The sequence below is a fragment of the Lathamus discolor genome, chromosome 3 (genome assembly GCF_037157495.1).
Source record: "Lathamus discolor isolate bLatDis1 chromosome 3, bLatDis1.hap1, whole genome shotgun sequence".
NCBI lineage: Eukaryota > Metazoa > Chordata > Aves > Psittaciformes > Psittacidae > Lathamus > Lathamus discolor.
The window spans coordinates 83,746,483-83,762,653 of record NC_088886.1 but is presented as its reverse complement, the minus strand read 5'-3'; the positions used below and the strand labels follow the sequence as shown (position 1 = coordinate 83,762,653).

The 16,171-nt window shown below is 36.8% G+C and overlaps 1 protein-coding gene across 4 annotated transcripts in view; it reads left to right on the top strand.

Moving 5' to 3' along the window:
- NBEAL1 (neurobeachin like 1) overlaps nucleotides 1–16,171 on the top strand; it is an 85,352-nt gene that overhangs the window by 44,525 nt on the left and 24,656 nt on the right. For all 4 annotated transcript variants that reach the window (XM_065670162.1, XM_065670160.1, XM_065670161.1 and 1 more), the window contains 17 exons: nucleotides 1,838–2,006; nucleotides 3,050–3,183; nucleotides 3,585–3,744; nucleotides 3,841–3,943; nucleotides 5,177–5,333; nucleotides 5,912–6,070; nucleotides 6,424–6,583; nucleotides 6,852–6,940; nucleotides 7,762–8,343; nucleotides 8,948–9,123; nucleotides 9,499–9,652; nucleotides 11,169–11,297; nucleotides 11,679–11,984; nucleotides 12,077–12,226; nucleotides 13,146–13,303; nucleotides 13,986–14,110; nucleotides 15,024–15,150. In XM_065670162.1, coding sequence (XP_065526234.1) covers nucleotides 1,838–2,006; nucleotides 3,050–3,183; nucleotides 3,585–3,744; nucleotides 3,841–3,943; nucleotides 5,177–5,333; nucleotides 5,912–6,070; nucleotides 6,424–6,583; nucleotides 6,852–6,940; nucleotides 7,762–8,343; nucleotides 8,948–9,123; nucleotides 9,499–9,652; nucleotides 11,169–11,297; nucleotides 11,679–11,984; nucleotides 12,077–12,226; nucleotides 13,146–13,303; nucleotides 13,986–14,110; nucleotides 15,024–15,150 — 3,038 coding nt within the window. The remainder of the gene's footprint in view (nucleotides 1–1,837; nucleotides 2,007–3,049; nucleotides 3,184–3,584; nucleotides 3,745–3,840; nucleotides 3,944–5,176; nucleotides 5,334–5,911; nucleotides 6,071–6,423; nucleotides 6,584–6,851; nucleotides 6,941–7,761; nucleotides 8,344–8,947; nucleotides 9,124–9,498; nucleotides 9,653–11,168; nucleotides 11,298–11,678; nucleotides 11,985–12,076; nucleotides 12,227–13,145; nucleotides 13,304–13,985; nucleotides 14,111–15,023; nucleotides 15,151–16,171) is intronic.

Here is a 16,171-nt window from a genome sequence, read left to right as displayed (position 1 = left end):
CTTGCAGTCTTAAACTCTGATTTAGATTAAAAGTAGTAGGGTTAACACATGCGACTTTTGCTGTGTTAGTCGTAAAGAATACTTTTGAATTGCAGACTGACTTCAGCAGAAAACAATTTCTAGAATTCAAATATCGTAAGCACCCAGCATTTATTTTAAGCAATAAGTTAATCTAGTTATCTTACTTTGGTTTGTGTTGGCAGGGCTAGATGATCTCACAGTCCAAAAGCCTTATTTCAGAGGAAAAAAACAAATATTCACTATAGTTTTCTGCACTCAAAGTCTGAGTGTAGAAAACTTGTCAATGAATTACCTTATCGTTCTTGTCTTGAAGAAAAATATACAAACAAGTAAATATGAGCTGCTTTTTATATGTAAGAACAGTGCACAATCAACTGTTCTAGCAAACTAATAAGGAATACTGTTGAAGCTACACTGTTAGTATGCTGGCATGTGAAAATAAATGTTAAGAAAATTCAGATACTTGCTAGTTAATTTTGCTATGATATGAATAGTTTGAAAATACTGCAATTTGTTCTCTTCATCCAGTAGTGGGAAGAGGGGTGGGTGAGTAGTGTTTATATCTCTGGCTTTATAGGAAAGCATATTGTGAGTGCAAGTCTTATGAGAATCATTCATTAAAAAACACGATGGGGTTTAGCACCCTCTTGAGGAGGACTAGAGTGTGGAAAAAAACCTGAGAGCTGATGAGGATCTCATGAGGAGATAGGGACAGCTTAGAAGAAGCTACAGTTTCTACTGTCTTCTGGTTCAAATTCTGTTTCTCAGCCTTAAGCTGATTTCTGTTTCCAAAAGCTGCAGGTTGGTCATGCTTCTTGTTTTGCTCAACCATCCCAGAAATCTTCACCCATGAGATAAATTTTGCAGATATAAAGAGCCTTCTTAATATAATTGTTCACTTTTGTTAAATTCACTTTAATAAACATAGGCTGGAGAGGGAGCATCACAAAGGAAAATGGAGCAGTGTAGCAACTGAAAAAGTAGAAAAAAATGAAAAGGAAAATGATTATTTTCTTTACTTCTCCCCAGTATTTCTGGCTGGGACAGGAGAATAATATCTAACATTAATAAATTGGTTTACAGGATATTGGGGTCTTTTGGCTGTTAAAATTTTACTGTGCAATAGTTTTCATTTGATTAAGATGGGCAAATTAATAGGTGTGTCTAGTTAGTTTGCTGAGACCCTAATTTTCTAAGTGGCATTGTGAGTCACTTCTAGAAATCTTAGAGTATCTTATACCTCACCACAAGAAGTGAAATCTCATGCTATCCCTGCTTGAGGAGGGAGGGAAAAAGAGGGCTTAGGAGACCTGAACTTTAAAGAGGCTTAGAACTGGAGTATGTGTAAAGTTACTTGCGGGGGTGGAAATAAAATTTTATTATATATTAACTCTCCGAAGTTGAAATCTTGCAGGAATGCGATTAAAGGGTGTACAGTGTTTTCTTACTGCTTGCTGTGAGTATCTGAGAAATAGGAGAAATGTTTTTCCTAGTTTTCGAATATACTTAGCAGAAGATTCTTTTTAAGATTTTTATCTTTCACTTCCCATGTTTATGTGGGGAGAGGAGGAGGAAAATGTGAAAATGCACTTCCAAAACAAGAGCTGACAAGAAGGTACGTGTATAATTGCAGTGTCTGAAACTTGGGGAGTTCTGTTAAACAGTGTTTTAAACTAGTTTCTAAGTGGTATGTGAAACATTCTGATTAATTCATGAGTGTGTAAGGTTTCTTGCATTTGAAGTAAATTTATGTTACATAGATTAGGGGATTTTAGTTATGGTGATGTTTTCCCTGCTTTTTTTCCTCTTGATTTAGGATATGATCAACTGTATTGGTGGAATAAATGTGCTGTTTCCATTGCTGGAGCAGATCAGTTTTCTTGGTGGAAAGGTGCCCGAGAAGTCTGAAGGGGAAACTCTACCTCCAGAGCTAGCTACTCCTGTAGAGGGAGACTGGGTGGTGTTGTCATCCACTAAGGCATCAGGTAGGAAACTACAGTTGAACTGAAGTAATTTTTAAGCTTGTTTATTAAAAGTCTCCCTGTAATGACAGAAAGCCATTTTATTATGTGGTAGCTTTTGCAGAGTACCTATGTAAAGCTGAAAGGTGTTTTTCTGTTCCTCTATATCTGACGTAGATACTCAGTACAAACTGTTTAGCACTCTGTAAAATTAACTTACGTATTTCAAATATAGCTATATTTAATAGTATTATTTTTCTTTTCATGATTTACTATTACATTAGTGTAATTCTGAAAGGTTTGTTCTGATCGTTTTGAGAAATTGTTTGATGCAAAGCCTACTCTGTCAATAGGAGGAGCTTTCCTACAACTTGAGTGCTGGATCAGCCAGCCACACAAATAATTTGCAACATCAGAGCAGTATTGTTTAGCCTTTAGCCAAACTTTTAGTAAGAAAATGTTCAGACTCCTAGCTATTCCATACAGTCAGATTTTCAGATTTTAGGATTAAAATTTAAAAATATGGAAAGGAAGCTTTAAGAATAGATTTTTTTCTTTTTTTCTTTTTTTAAACTGTGCTAATACCACTGAAAACGAACTTTGATCTTAACAGAAAACAGTGGAAAAAAGGGGTTTTGACTTTTTTGGTTGGTTGATTTTTATTTTTATTTTTTTTTCAGATGACATGAAGTAAATAATAATATAGTACCTTTTTTCTCTCTGTCTCTTAAACTTTTGCATGTCATGGCTAGAAAGTGTCAGTTTTCTACTAGAAAGGGAGAATACTGCATCTTATGTAAAAGATTGTAATTGAAAGAGAATGTCCAGTGTGCAGCCAGATGGATAAAGCAGCTGAAGTCAGGCTCTGGAGAGACATGGAACAACTATGACTCTGCACTGGAAAAATCTTAAGACAGCCTGCAGCTAGGGAGCAAACAGAAAAGAAGTTGAGAAGCTCAGGAAATAGCGAGGAATATGAACACTTGATTTTACTTCTTCCCTCTGCTTTTGTGCAGTGGTCCAACAATAAGCCATGAAGCTTTTGCTACTGCTGTTCTGTTTTGCAGAAGCCCGCCTGGAGAAGAACATTGTTGCAACTTTTATCTTGATGATAAAACACTTTATTCAGAGACACCATGTTAACCAAGAAAATCTCATTCACTCCCATGGAGTTGCCACGCTTGGAGCCTTGTTACAGAAGGTGGGGAAGTTAGAGGAACATCCTTTAGTAATGAATGTTATGGATGAGGTCCTGATTACTTTAGAACTGTCTTAGTTTAGCCAGGATACTAAGGTCTTCAAAGGTCTCCTTAGTATGTGCTTTCCTTTCTCATGTTTCTGAAAACAAAAAAAGTGTGAGGAGTTGATCTTGATTTGCGAAGTGAAACACTGTGTTTTGGTGCTTTTTTATGTTCTACTTAATTTGTTATGCATACTGTGTTTAATTATTCAAACTGGACGTGTTTTGTGTTTCTTGTATTGCTTTAACGTAAGCAGACATTGCTGTAGAAGATAAAAGAATCCCAAAATTTGATTAAAAAAATGGTAGTTTTTTAGGGCATTCAGTATTTTTAGTGCTAACACATGTCGTTATTTTGAAAGGTGCCAACCATCTTAATGGATGCGAATGTCCTGATGGCTGTGCAGTTGTTGATAGAACAAGTCTCTGTAGAAAAGAACATGCAGCTTTTGCAACAGATGTATCAACACTTACTTTTTGACTTCAGTATCTGGAACAGTGGGGACTTCCCATTCAGAATTGGTGAGCTCTTGGATTTGGGCAACTGTGCAAAGACACAATACACTTCACTTGACATAAACCTTTATGTAGGTTCTAATAAAAAACTTTGCTTTGTAGGGCACATACAGTATCTTTCTACAATCATCAAAGACAGCAGACGACTCTTCAGAAAGAAATATGGTGTGCAGTTTCTTCTAGATACACTCAGGATTTATTATGGGTATGAGTTTTACCTCTTCCAATTCCTCATTTATTGTATGTGTCTGTCAGTTTGTTTTTGATTTTTTTCCCCATCATCCTAGTGAGAAAATTAAAAAATAAAGCTGCAGGTTGGTTTTTGGTGGTTGATTTAATTTTCAAAATAGCACTGTTTTTCTTCCATTTGACTTAATACTTTTCCTTGACTTTAATTTTTATGATAGTGTCATGGTTTAACCCCACGCCTTTTGCTAACTTCCCCTGAGTGGGTTAGGAGTGAGAATTGAAAGAGTGAAAGTGAGAAAACTCATAGGTTGAGATAAAGACAGTTTAAAGGGTAAAGCAAAAGCCATTGAATGCAAGCAAAGCAAAATAAGGAATTCATTCACCACTTCTCATCAGCAGGCGGGTGTTGAGCCATCTCCAGGAAAGCAGAGCTCCATCACACCTAATAGTTACCTGGGAATATAAAAGGCATCACTCTGAATGTCCCCTCCACCCCTGCTTCCTCCTTCTCCCAGCTTTATATGCTGAGCATGACATCATGTGGAATGGAATATTCCTTGGGTTGGTTGTATAAGGAGTAGAAAAGGCCTTGACTCAGTGTGAGCATGGCTCAGCAGTAATGAAAGCATCCCTGTGTTATCAACTGTTTCCAGCACAATTCCAGAGCACAGCCTCATACTAACTACTATGAAGAAAATTATCTCTACCCCAGCCAAAACCTGCACATGTAGGATTATGTAAAATTCATGTCAGTTATACTAGAAATGCTTGGAAGTCATTAAAATTACTAAATTGAAGAACTTGTTATCAACAATGCAAGTTGTCATCATTACCATTATAAAAAGAGAGGGTGACTATCATCTGAAGTTCTTCTATATTCTTGTAGAATTTTAAGTAGGACTTTTAAGAATATAACATTTTGGCTTTCAGTCTTGTGATTTATATCTGCTTACGAGTATAGTTACATCACTGAGGAAGCTTGGCTCTTTCATTTAGAGGGTGGGAGGGGAACCTGAAATCCTGACCTGTGTCCTGATCAGTACAAGTCTACATTTCAGGGCTTTTTTCAGACTTGGTAGGTCTGGTCTACTATTGCTTATTACCATCCAGTTGTTTTACTTTAGTAAAAATTGATAGCTTGTGCCATGCTATCTGGGTAGTGAAAAATGACAAAACTAGTACAGTCTAGCTGCTGTTAATGAGTCATGAAGAACTTTCATGGGTTGCCTTCCTGCCTATTGGTGTATAGGAGTAGCTGTAAAGACAGCGATTTGGCTCCTGATGACCTCAGAACAATACGGACGTCCCTCTATGGTTTGATCAAATATTTCCTGAGCAAAGGTGGAACACATGAAGAAATACAGAGCATCGTAGGATACATCGCTGCCACCAGTGAAGAGGAGCAGGTATCCAATATGGCATAAATTAATAGTTTAAACTGTACATGTTTTTGATTTGCCTTCTTGGTGCTTTGAAATGTTGTGTGCTTAAAGCGGAGGGAACAAAAAAGAAAAAGACCATGAGCAAAGCGTTCTGTGTGGTTCTGTTTATTAGTAGCTAAGGCAGGTTATGGAAGGAGTCTGGGTGCTTGACATAGTGCTCTGCAGGTGGCCAAATTTTTAATGGTTTTCTTTTCCCCTAAAGAGAGCAGAAAGCACATATTTTGTAATGCTGTCATTAGAAAAGTTCTCTTAGTTTACAAACCTAAATGAATTGGACTTAAACTGATCAAAAGCTGTAATGATGTGGTTTCTATTTAGTAGACATCAAGAAAACTTGAACTTGCTTTGTAGCTCTAATTAGAGTTTGATAAGGTGTTCTATATATGGAAAAAATGTATTAAAAATTTTAAATGCATAATATAGAGCAGATAAAATGTCTGTAACAAGCAAAGGGTAAAATTTAAAAGCCAAGAAAACTTTTTCCAAACAGAGCACAAAGCCTGAATGAACTGTGGATTAATGCAATTGTCTTAATTTTGTAGCTGTGTGGAATTCTGGATGTTCTCTTCAGCCTGCTTCATTCCAGCCCAATCCCAGACCAGCTTTTTCTATTGCTTTTTGAACCAGGGAATGCTGATATTCTTTATGCTCTGTTATTGCATCAAAGGTACTCTGACAGGCTTAGAGAACTTGTGTTCAAGGTAACAAATTGAATTCTATGATTTTAAAGTAATCAATTGAATATAAATTTGCATTTTATGAATGGTCTGACTGCAGAAGTGTATTGCAAAGATACTAAACCTCCAAGTTCTATAATTTTTTTCTTCTCTCGTGTTAGTTAGATGTTACTGTTTGTTAAAATAGTCATGGTGGAGTTAGTATTTTCTTGAAATAAAAGTATGGAGATCTGGAAAAAAAGAAGTCCATGTTGTTTGAGTTGGCATACAAAGTAAACTTTAAAAATAGTGCATCAGCCTGTTACATATGATTAAGTTTAAGTGATCTGGGTGCTCCCTTGCATTTATTTTGCGTTCTTGTGAACTTTTCATTGCAGATTGTGGAAGAGATGCTGAAATGTACTAAAGTTTATGAACGTAGTAAGCACCGTATGAGGCTCAGAGAAGTGGGATACTCTGGACTGGGGCTCCTTCTGAATGAATCGTCAGTTACTGTTTCTCTTATTAAAAACCTTCTTAACCAAGTTCTGTATGCAGGTAATTAGCAAGTGTTGTGCTTAGCATTAGTAAATTCGTGCTGCTGGGAGGCAAATATATTTGGGTTTTTACTCAGGAAAACTAGAGCTCTTAACTTATGGAGCTGTTCTATTTGAAGTTCTCATTAGTCTCTACTAATGTTTTCTTAGTTCCTTTAAGTTTGTTCCCTTACTATGCCTGGATGTAGAAGTGAGCTCTAAGGCAATTTTTAATATTTGGCCCTTACATTCTCTTGCATGATACCATGTTTGTTTTTTCTCCCCTACAGATCCTGTTGTGAATTATAAAGATCTATTAGCTGTAGTGCATCTGGCTCACAGATCAGATATAAATGTGAGAGTGGTTATCTGTAGAAAGGTTAGTCATCTCCTTTAAAACTGAAATACTGTCCTTTAAGCCTGTAAGTTGTATAGTGTGGTATCTTAATTCTTTGAGACACAGGAGTGGTATTTGTTGCTACTGCTCTCCTAAGCAATGACATATGTTAAAAATGAAGCCCATCTGTCATCATTTAATGTTGAATTTTATGTATTCAAGTCCTCTTAAAAAACAAAAGAAAACCAAAATGTCTATCATGATTCTCAAATAGCTTGCATTTTTAATATGTTATTTTGATGGATCATATTGTGGTTCAAGGGCATGGTCGAGGATTCAGGGAAATTATAGGGAAGAAATGGTGACTTAACAGTGATTTCTTCCTAAACTGAACCCTGTCTGGCTTGCATCACTGGAATTGATGGTACTGAATGTAGCTGTGAGGCACTATATTGTCTATTAAGGTTTCTCAAAGTGAAAGAAGTGAAATGATAATGTGTATTATCAGTAAGCTATTAATACTGCAGCTTTCTTTATTTTATCTATTTAATGGCTCCTAATCATCCATATTTTCTGTTCTAGATTTTCTTTTCTTGTAGAGTAGTGGCTGAATAGGATTATTTGTTGTGATAACTGGCTTTAGCTGGAATTGTTGCAGAAAAGTGGCTGAATGCTTTGATACGCTTCTTTTCTCCACTACTCCTCAGAATTTTTTTGTTTTTTCTCAAATATATTTTTTCTAATGAGAAGAATTAATTTATGGCTTGTTTGCTTCTTATTAACCACAAAAAAAAATTGTAGGATCAATGCAGTTACAAGCAAAAAGTAATGTGTAGGTGTGGGATATCTTCTTCTATCCTTAGGTTTTGCACCTTTTGCATTCCCAGTTGGATGCAGCACAACAGATTTCTCAGCAACTGGGCTGGCAGGACACTTTGATTAGACTATTCCTGAAAGAAAACTCAGATGTTCAGATTGTCTTTAAAGAGAACAGGGGTGATTCCACAAGGGAAGAGGAAAAAAAGCCTCCTGCTGAAGAGCTTCAGAAACATCAATCTGATAAGGCAGAGGGAGACAAAACTGGCAGCTTTGCATCTGTTAATGGTCTGTTTGATCAATGGAGTTTAGAAGACAACAAATCCCTGGATGTCCCTGCTCATTTCTCTGTTATGCCATTGGAGGATGCATCCACAGTGGAGATGTCCTTTAGGTTGGAGGACCGAGAAGAACTGTGGCACAGTAACCCATCACATTTAAGTTTAGATCTGTCCAGTGTGGACTCGTATGAATTGGCTGACATTGTGAATCAGATGACAGATAGCCAGCCCAGCACACCATCACCTACAGAGAACACGAAACCATTCTCTGGGCAGCCTGACAAAGAGCTGGGTGTTATAAATGATGTGGGCTTCCCCTCTGATCTTTCCTTATTTGAAAACCAAGGAGTAAGTAGTTCTCTCTGTGTGGTTAGATTTTTACAAATGTCTGCAATTCCTTTATTTTCAGTCATCTCTCTGATGGATAATTATTGTCTATTTTTTGTTCCTCCCATCTTCCAACAGAAAAGCAAACAGTATATCTCTATTACAGCAATTAGGGGTATTTTGTTTTGTAATGTCTTTTTTTTGTTGGGTAGTTGGAATGGCTTTGATGTTGAAAGAATAACAACAACAGAAAGAACATAAGATTCCCTGCCCCACTGCGTTCCTCCCCCCAATAACAAACCTACCAGCTCCCCCACCCCTTAATATTTCAACATTCTTTGTCATCCAGAGGAGGCAGGGAGCAGACTTGCTGTGAAGAATTCACAGCTGTGAAGAGTAGCTGAAGGTCAGGTTGAAATAGCAATGTTGAAGTCAAGTTGGTATCTATTCCAACATCCAAGCAAGCCAGAGTCTCTGGTATTTGCATTTTCATGTATTTGGCAGTTGGACTTCAGACTGCAGAGTTTTCGAAAATGCTGAAACATGGAAGCGTAAGGACTGTGATGAACAAGAAATGTTTTGAAAGTGTTCTAGAAGGGCTGTAAACATTTATCTTCTTTCGTAGGGGGGTGATAATGAACTCATACAGTTACTTACAGACATCCTACTGTGTATTATGTGGAAAGGCGTTGAGAAATCTGATGATGCTGCTTGGATTGAGAGAGGACAGGTGTTTTCTGCACTGACCAAACTGGGGATATCCAATGAGTTGCTGCGGCCTTCTGATGAAATAAAACTCAAGTGAGTGTACAGTTCAAGGACAGGTTCTTTCATCCCTTTTGAGGAAAAACAGAAAAATAAGGGGCAATAGTGACATTGGGAAGAGGTGGCTGTTTCCCAACAAGGTGTATTTTTTGTTGCTCTCTCATCACCCACTTTCAGAAGTGTATTCTGCTACCTATTTAGTGGTGTCATGTGGCAATAAGATTTTGAAACTCTGTTGCTGGTTTTATGAGCCTCTCAAAGTCTCTTGTACCTCTTTGGCTTATTGAGGAGATGGCAGTTATGTCACTACAGACTAGGCAGTTCAATTAAATACTTAATTGGATTTTTTTTTTAAAGCCACTTACATTTAGAACATGTAATAATTACTTTCGGATTTTGTTTTCTATGCAGCTTGCTGGAGAAGATGTTAGAATGGTCAGTCACTGATAACAGAGATTCAAAAGCTCTCCCTACACATGCTGAAAATGCCTTCAAGCTCTTGCTAATTGTACAGGACTTCCTGCAGGCAGAAGGACTAGTTAATTCAAATTTGTGGACTGAAAAGGTATAGTGACTGCATGATGGAAACACTGTGTTTACATTGAAATAGTTATGAAAAAGTTGTCAGCTTAGATACTCTCATCCCTTCTAGGCATATGCTTTTAAATTTAGATATTAAAGGGTTCATAGTGGAATGGATTGCCCCTTAATGAGTAAAAAAGCATGAATACTTACTATAGGAAATATAATTAATTGTGTAAGCTAAATAGGCCTTTAAATGGTACAATTTATTGAAAATCCAGGTCTCTTCAGATGGAGAAATATTTAGAAAATGTGGGAGCTAATGAAACCAAGTCAGTTGTAGCCTAAACAGATTTTGCACTCTTAATCAGCCTGTATTGTGTGTTACATTGTATGTGTCCTGAATAAAAGACCAGCCCAAACTCTACTCTTACTTGCAAGTGGAGTAATGTCACTTCTGGGCTTTGACCCATATTGGAGTTTAAACGTGATTTTGTGCATATATATGCAAATAGCTCAATTTTAAGTATCAGAGCCAGAAACATGAGGTCTGAGGAAGAAAGTGACTAGCAAACACAGTAACTAGTAAGGTAAAGAAGCTTTCTGTTGTCTATCTGCTTCTCTTGCCTTCTTGACATGTTGTAGACACCTATAATTTGCCTCAACATACATGTAATTTCTGGCAGTGGTCTTGCTTCCTTCACTGGTTGAGTTGCCATTGATTTTTTTTTTTTTTTTCCATTTTTCAAGGGCAGAGGGGGGAAGTGTTATATATAAACCATCATTGTCATGATAAATCCTTAAAGAAAAATCAGGTGGTTTAAGCCTACTTTTGAAGGAAAAGAAAGTAATGTTAAGAGTCATCAACACAGTAATTCCTAAGCTGTTTTCTAAAATGACTGCTTATAAGTAAGCGTAGCTTAATCTTATAGCTTTTGCTTGGTTTTGAACATTGTCTTGGTAAAACCTTTGCTTTCTGTTATGGTCTAGCTTTCTGAAATCTAGTTGGAAATGAGATCTGAGCTTTGGAGCCATGAGGGTTGTGCTAATTGCCAATCCTGAATTGAAAATAACAGGAGAATTTAAATCACCTTAATATTCTAAGCAGGACAGCTTTCAGGTTGCCACAGAAGCATTCATGTGATTCCGTGGCTTAACAAAAGCATGATTTTACATCTGAGTAATTTACTAGAAAATGTATCAAGTATATTAGTTTTAATCTAACACATCTGGATAGTGAAATATGTTATTTGCCCTGGGAGTACCTACCTTTCAGGAAGTTTGCATCACTTCTACTATGGAATTACTGATAGAAGGGAGTATTTCCTGATTTATTTATTTTGAAGTGTTTTTAAAAATACATTAATATTTTTTTTGAAGACATTATGAAGTTTCAAGCATTTCACTAAATCAGATATTCATAAAAGAAGCCTTGTTTTCCTTCCTGGGGGACTGTGCAGGTTGCCTCTTTGGCTGTTTGAAATTATTGTGTCTCTTGCTAATTTTATAGTATCTGTTGCTAATTTTATTTCATGCAAATCTTCTTGTTTTTACAATAGCTCTTGGAAGAACTAGTGACTCTCATGGATAGCCTGTCAGTCTGGTACTCTGCTGGCCTAGAAGCAATTAGGCTTTCACAAGTACAAGTCCAGTTGCTCCTTGGATTCATTGCGCGAGATAACTTACAGGTTTGTTATAAATGCCTGCAAGTGGTACTGTGTTCTAAGTGCATGTTTGATGAAATTGCTTTGGCTTATGTGATTGTCTCAGTGCAGCTGTGTGACTTTAGAGTTGCAGCTGACTCAGGTTTGGTCATCATAGGATGAATAAGTGATCAGTGCCCATGTAGAGCCATAGAATAGTTAAGGTTGGAAAGGACTGTAAGATCATCTAGTTCTACCCCTCCTTGCCATGGGGAGGGACACCTCGCAGTAAACCATCTGATGCAGGTGTGCCTTCAGGCTACTTGGCATGCAGTTAGAAATACGTACATACTTCTGTGCTAAAAAGATAGGTGCTCAGAATTACTATTTTGAGAATTGCATTCATTTTTTGTTGTTTCTGTATAGGTCTGTGCTATGGCAGCAGCCAAGCTAAACACCCTTCTCCAGACCAAGGTAATTGAGAGTCAGCCTGAAGCATGCTACCTCTTGGGGAAGCTGGAAGGCATCTTGAGTAGATCAATTCAAGAGAAGACAGAAACTTACTCATTTTTGATACCCCTTGTTCGGACATTGGTATCCAAGATTTATGAACTTCTCTTCATGAACCTGCATCTCCCTTCGCTGCCTCCTACCAATGGCAGCCCATCTTTCTTTGAGGACTTTCAAGAATACTGCAGCTCTGATGAGTGGCAAATTTATATTGACAAATATGTAAGTAGTAGATTCTTTTTCCTCCTCTTAGCCACAAAAGCAGAGGGACTCCTTCAGAAATCACATAGTGCTTTTTGTTTTGGTGTGACCAGATTATTCCAAATATGAAGCAGTATGAAGAGAATTCATTCAGACATGATCACGAGCAGATGGCACTTTACTGGAAAGATTGTTATGAAGCATTTATGGTGAACATGCACAAGCGAGACCGGGAGAGAGGAGAAAGTAAGCTTAAATTTCAGGTAAGGTTTTGAGTGAGTTCAAGTTTTTTTTAGAAGGCAACTCCTGAGACAGTTCTTCTCAGAGATGGAGAAACTGAATTCCAGGATGATCCAATTCAAGTGATTGCAGGCAGGTTGATTGTTCTAAGGTTTTTGTGGGCAGTGTGACTATATGCACTTGTAAGATACGCTTTTTGATTCTGTTCTTTCTATTTAAGAGTCTTATCTGTAAGCAGAGTTATTTCAGGAGAGTAGGCCTTTCTCATAGGACAGCAACCTAAAATTATGCTTAGCTATAAACTATTTCTTCTTTTATTCTGATTTCTATTTTGTAATATTAAAACATTCTCCATTATGAGATGAGTCGGAGAGTTTTTACAATGAAAACATTCGAAATACCATAGTTCCTATTTAATGTGTGGAAAAATTGGTTTTGAACTGATCTTTCTATGTAAGTCCAGACTCAGCTTAAGCATTAGAATTAACTGGTAATTACAGCAAATATTATAGCTAAGTTACATTTCTCTTGTATTCCTTTTGTCATTTTAGCAAGGATCCTTGTAGTAAGTTGTTTTTTACTCAGGTAGCTTAAAGGATGAGTACATTGACTCACATTCTAGAATATCAGAATTTAAAGAAAAATCTTACCTGTTATAATAAGATTTCAGATAATGACAACTATACTCATGAAAAATTGCTTTCGTATGGATTCAGCATTGATAACTCTTAGTTCATATCTTTAAGTAGAAATTTGACTCCATTTCTTCCAGTACTAAGCATTTTAAAATTTCTCTCATAAGCATTAACTTAAATTTTCACAAGTCTTTACTGCTAAACTTTTGTTCTTTCTTAATTTATGAGAATTCTTGGAAGCCCCAAAACTGTGTTATCAAAGGTTAGAGTTGTTTCAGTGATAGATATATTTTTAATGGTCTTTCAGGAGCATTTTGTGGAACCATTCAGCAGAAAGGCTCGACAGGAAAATCTGCGGTACAACAGTATGCTAAAGCAACTTAACAGTCAGCATACAGCTACTCTGAGACAGTGGAGAGCAGCACAGCTTTACTTGCTCTCTGAACGTGGTCCTTGGTCTGAAATGTAAGACTCAAGTTCTTAAGTCAAACCATAAATGATGCTTAAGCCCTATTTTTTCACATGACTAACTTGCTCTTTCACATGGTCAGTTTGACAAGGTTCACATGAAAACTTGTCAAATTGACTTTGATAGCCATTCTTGAGATGCAAAGTTAATATTGAATGCATTTTTAATAATGTTTTCTGCATTTAATTACCAAAACGCAAAATTTGAAGTGTAATGCTGAGGCGTTCACCTGAAAAATGCTTTTTATTTGTTGCAAGAAAATTCAGTTATCAATGGAGTGTTGCAAAAACTTTTTGAGAGCTATGTATTGGTGGCTCTGTTGGAAAACAGTGACCAGGCTTGATAATAAAGATGAGGTTTTTATGCCTATAGGTAATTTCAGTTTAAAAGAATACATTTTGCGTGTCTTAGCTTTTTGGGGAAATTCTGGATAAAGTTCTGGAAGTGTGAGCAATTTGATACATTTCAGTAGAAAATGAATAGTGTTTACAAAGTGCTTTAGGATGATAAGAGCTGCAGTGTGAAATATGAAGTAAAAATGCAGTTTATTGCTTTTATATTTTACAATGTACAAGTGGATAACCAGTATTTTTCTAAATGGGTACTCTTTTTTAATCAGTTCATTCATACATGTCTTTATTTTTTTGACTGTTTTTATGAATATTTTCATTTTCTTAGGAAACAGCATCCTGTTCACTGGAAACTATCAAACGTGGAAAATTTTTCACGTATGAGACTAAAACTAGTACAGAATTACAACTTCAACTCTCACCAGGATGCTAGTGACCTGAGAGATAATTTAGGTAAAGTATTTGATATTTTACTTGGTATTCTGCAATATTTACTGAAAAAAGATACAAGCTTTACTCTTTGTATTTAAGAATCAGTGATGGTAGATAGCTAAATCTTGATTTTTCTTTATTTTCTCTGTAGTAAAATACATAACATGAGAGTGGTGCTTTGACCTGAAACAGCATCTTCCTACTGAATTAATTTCCCCTTGTTCATTGAAATATGTATTTTCGGGGCGGGGAGGGGACGGACCAAAGCAACAACAACAAAAAACCCCAAACCAAACCATAAAACCAAAACAAGCCACCAAACCTGCCAAACTCCTTTGTTATATAAAAATAAGCAGTCACATAGACTTCTTTCGTAAGGTTTTTTTTTTTTTTTTTTTTTTTTCAAGAAAAGGAAACACTGAGATCAAAGGAAATAGGCAGTATTTGTTTAAAACCTTTTGGAGCTTACTATTAACATGTGTAGATATGACTTGCTTTGTTTCAGAAGTGTGCCAAGCGGCTGAGTTTAACCTACTTGGGCAGTCCTTTAAGTAGGTGTATTGGATATTAAGACTCAAACAAATAACCCTCACTCCTGTAAACCCAAGTAAGCAAAACCACATGCAGTCTATTTCCATGAAGCTTGCACGATTTAGGTGTCTGGCAGAACACTGAAAAGTGTTTTTATTGAAAATGTCCACATCAGGATTCAGTTTAAAATTTTCTTACATGTTTATGTCTTCCCTTTATACTGTTATAACTTTCAGTGCAGTTCAGGAGTATTTTTAGTTCTGCTTGCCCCCAAAAGTATTTAAGAAGTCTGGTTGCTTCTTAACTCAGTTAAAACCAACATTCTGCAGTAGAAAATACCCTTGGTAGTTTAGCTTTCCAAAGCATTGTATCAAATTTTCTGAGCTCAAATGTCTGCTTATAGGAGTGCATCAGACACAGCCCTCTAGTGAGTCTCTGCTTCTGGAGGTGGTGAAGCAGGTGAAAGTGAGTGACTTGGAAGATGATGTTCTTGAGCTACCTGAAGAAGACACAGCAGCCAGTTCCAACTTGTAAGTACAGCAGAACAGAAGAGTTGAAATCTGTTTCTGTGCTAGGGATAAGGAGAAAGGAACAACTTTGGGAGCTGATTAGCATGCAAAGCTTCCCTCTTTCTTTCTGGCCTTAACAATACAATCCAGGGCTTTGTTGTAATTTTGAATAGCAGAATAGTTGCTGTTGGATTTATCATTGTGAAGAGTGAGAGACAGAGCCCCAGGGATTATAAGGCAGAGCAAATGCTTGTGGTTTGTGAGGATCTTTTAGTGGTTCATTCCTCATAGCTGGCCTGAAGCTGCAGCTACAGAATTGAGGCTTTTCTATAATGTACATTTGCTGTAGTTCTCAAGAAGTGGCCCGCATGGTAGGGGCACAGACAAGACTGGAACTGTCTCTTGTTCATAGATGCCAGGGGCATTTGCTGTACTGTCATCTGCATAGTTGCTTGGTTGGTATTAATCTGCAGGAGTCCAATCTGTTTAATAGCATTCCAGAGAGAAGACTTGCTGTGCTTCCTTCATGTGCTTTCATTGAAGGCAGGGAGAGATACCAAATGCTTTGCTTCAGTAACTGGGCGTGTGATTTTGTGCATGCATTCATGTGTTCAAGTCTGGTAGAGATGTGGCACTTCTTTGAGTGATACTAGTACATTTTCTTATATCTTAAAGGTTATTAAATGCTTGCTTGTGATGTCATATATATAGACTTCTGAGCAAGCATTTCTTCAAATGCTTCTGAAGATAACTTCAGTCACATGAACCAGGACTCAGCTCTGCTCTGGGTCAGAGCATTTAAGCACCTAGCAATTAAATAAGAAAGAGAAATGCAGCCTCATATTTTCATATTTCAAAGAAGATCAAGTCCATTGTGCCTGAGACTGAAATATCAAACCTGAAGAGTGATGCTGTTAAATGATATTAGGTATTCTAGTCTGAAACATCCAAGACCCCTAACAGGAGTACCTTCATATGATATTATATGTTGTACTTTTAATGCTATTTGAATTTGATTATTTTCTGAACTGTACTCTTTACC